Source organism: Triticum aestivum, chromosome 2A, assembly GCF_018294505.1.
Source record: "Triticum aestivum cultivar Chinese Spring chromosome 2A, IWGSC CS RefSeq v2.1, whole genome shotgun sequence".
Taxonomy (NCBI): Eukaryota; Viridiplantae; Streptophyta; class Magnoliopsida; order Poales; family Poaceae; genus Triticum; species Triticum aestivum.
In genome coordinates this window covers 730,418,704-730,421,838 of record NC_057797.1, presented here as the reverse complement: position 1 = coordinate 730,421,838, position 3,135 = coordinate 730,418,704, and the positions used below count along the sequence as shown (strand labels likewise).

At 52.0% G+C, this 3,135-nt stretch overlaps 1 protein-coding gene across 1 annotated transcript; it reads right to left on the bottom strand.

The window, feature by feature from the left end:
- Window positions 1-551: 551 nt before the first annotated feature.
- LOC123186274 (BTB/POZ and MATH domain-containing protein 1) lies at window positions 552-1,952 on the bottom strand. The gene has a single exon (XM_044598058.1). The coding sequence runs from the start codon at window positions 1,604-1,606 to the stop codon at window positions 722-724; it is 885 nt and encodes a 294-aa protein (XP_044453993.1). The 5' UTR covers window positions 1,607-1,952; the 3' UTR covers window positions 552-721.
- Between the last annotated feature and the right edge of the window lie 1,183 nt (window positions 1,953-3,135).

Genomic DNA, 3,135 nt, shown 5'->3' with positions numbered 1-3,135 from the left:
CCTCTTCCTATCGATTTTTTTTTTCCAAACCAGTGATAATCCCTATTTTTTTTAACCGACCCTCACCTTGGTTCTAGAGAAAGAAATTTCTTGCAAAGCAATCAAGAGAAAGGAAAAACACCTCCTCCGTGTGACGCGTGTCCCTTGCGTCTCATTATGTAATTTTTTTTACAACATGTGTGTTGCAAATTGTCTTCCGCAACAATACTCATGTCGCAAAGATAAATGTAGATGAAAAAATTACAAATATTTTCTGTAACATCATCTCCGTTGCAAAAATTTCTTGGGTTCTTTGTTGCAAAGGATTTCTGCAAAACTACCCTTTTTGCAATGATAAAAGGAATGCCAGACGATGAATAGCTCTCAATCTAATGGCTGTCGAGGCGGCGGATCTTTTAATTCGCCGGCCGACGCGTAGCACAACCCCAAGAGAAATCAAATAAATCTTCAATAGCAAGAAATCTTTTGCAAGCAAAATACAAAACCAACTCAAAAGTACACAAATCTCAAACATATCTTATCTCAAACATATCTTTTTACCTTTGCCATGGTTTCCCTCTTGACAACATATCTCAATCTCAACCCAGTCAAAAAAAACTATACACTGAACCACTAAAACAAAGTTGTCCCCGTTGCAATGCACATGTATTTAGCTAGTTGACTACAAATATCTATATTAACTAAATGGCTAGAAAATTTTCAGAAAAGAAAACTAAAATGTCTAGAAGGTAGTAAATGGCCCGAACGTGGACTGATCCACTGCGCCAACCTTGGCCAAGTGCTTGGCCATGAGGTCGACCAGATCAGGCGGGCAACCGATCTTCAGCTGCTCGAAACCATCGGTCGCCACGACCGCCACCAGGTTAGCCGGAGAAGAAATAAACTGCATGCACGCCTTCTTCAGCGTGGGGCACCGGTGCCGCTCCGCCAGCGCCAGGGTGGCCGCCACGGAGCTCATCCCGATGTGCCGGCACAGCGCCTCCTCGCAGATCAGCTTCAGCTTCTCCACCCTGTACCTGTGCGCCGCCACAAGCAGGCGCTCCGCCATGGCCGCCGCCGCGTCCAGCTGCTGCCTCACGTCCGCCGCCAGCGCGTCCGTGTAGATGAACCGGATCAGGGCCCTGGCCACCTCGGCGTCCATGTCGTCGATGCGCAGCTCGGCGGTCTTCTTGCCGGCTGTGAAGGCGAGCGAGAGGTCCTCCTTGAACACCGGGGACCGGGCCTCCAGCATCCACCGGTGCGCCGCCAGCGTCTCCCCGCCGACCTCGATCCTCACGTCCGCCCGTTGCTTCTTCCAGATGGCCGTGGTGAGCTCCCCGTCCAGCTCGAACGGCGGGGGCGGCCACTCGCCCGTCGGCTCCGGCGCGGCGGCGGCGGCGACCTCGGTGCAGCTGTCGGTGCGCAGCCCGAGGTCGACGGTGACGTCGCAGAGGACCATCAGGCAGTCGTCCTTGAGGTACCTCTCCTTCTCCTTGTCCAGCTCGTCGCTCCTCATGAAGTCCTTCCAGCCCCAGTCGTCGCCGCTCGCGAACTGGCGCTGCGGCGCGCTCTGGGTGCGCGCCGGGCTCCCGTCCCGGTCCAGCAGGCTGAACTTGATGGACGCCATGGCGACGTCGGCCTTTGCGCCGCTGCCGGCGCTACGCCGGAGAAAGTGGGCGGCGCCGCTGCTGGTGCGCCGGAGGAAGAGGGAGATGCAGCCGTTGTGCGGCTTCACGCAGCTGTTCGGGTAGCAGTCGATGCGCCACTCGTGGCCGCCGACTCGCGGTTGGCCACCGTCGCCTTGACCTCCGTGTAGTTGGCGATCCGGAACAGGTGGGAGCCGGTCTCCTGCCTCCGGGCGACGGTGGATGCCGAGAGGTGCTCCCGGCCGGCGGCGCGGAGGGCGGACAGCAGCTCGGCCTCCGATGTCGGCATGATCCAAGGGAGATCGAGGGTTGACGAACGATCGATTTATGTGCTATCTGATCTAGAATTTGCGTGCGTGCGTGCCTTGGCCCGGGTGATATAAGGGTGGAACGTAGAGAATCCATTCGATGTAAAACTGATGTTTATCGACTTCTTTCTCAAGGCTTTGTGTCGTCGTACGTTCCTTGGACAAAAAGTTGTAGTAAATAGATAGGAGTGCTAGAATCAATGTTGTAAACTTGCGCGAATCAACCTGTGGTTGAGTTGGTTATGTGGACAGTGGTATTCCCAACCCACCAGGGTTCAAATCCTGGTGCTCGCATTATTCCTGGATTTATTTCAAGATTTCTGGCGATACGCTTTCAGTAGGAGGAGACGTTCCCGTCGACGACGAGGCGCCTACGGTGACTTCATAAATCTCAAGATGATATGCCGGCTCAGTCTCTCGGAGGTGCTCATAGGGGTAGGGTGTGCGTGTGTGCGTTGGGTGAGTGTATGCGCGTGTATATGAGTGCTTGTGTCTGTACTGATGCTAAAAAAATGTTGTAAACTTGCTATAATCTTTTACCGATATTTTAACACCATCTTTTACCCTTCTACTTTGATGGGTCTCTTAATGGGCTGGGTACAAAATATTTCATGTCCATAAGAGGCGAACTTATCATGGAATTTTGATTTAAAAATTGACCATCGAATTGACACGAAAAGAGTTCATAATTTTTCCCGAGGGATGAAAAGAGTTCATAAGAGCATCTCCAACAGAAGCACTATATGAGCGCCGCACGGTATAAAAACTGCTTTTAGCGCGTGCGGACACGGTTTGGAATCTCCAGCAGCCGCATAAAAAGCGCGCGCGCTATAACTAATGCAGCGCGCGCATCAAAAAGGCACCGCGCGCAACATATTTAGTGCGTCCGATCGCGCGCGCTGCAAACTCTGGGCTGCTGCAGATGGGACCGCTTGATTGGGACCGTTGGACTCGCGCGCGCAGCATATTTTACAGCGCTTGTTGGAGCAAACGTCTTCTAGCGTCTTAAAAAAATCTACTTGCGCGCTGTAAACTCGTTTTTTGGACGCCGCGCATTGGGCGGCTGTTGGAGATACTCTAAATGAAAGAGTTTAAATCCAAAGAGTTCTTTTTTTGCGGAGAAAAATCCGAAGAGGTTGATGTACTGTAAAAGGTCTTTAAAATATGTTTGTAAACTGGGATTGTTTTTTGTTTCAGTCAAA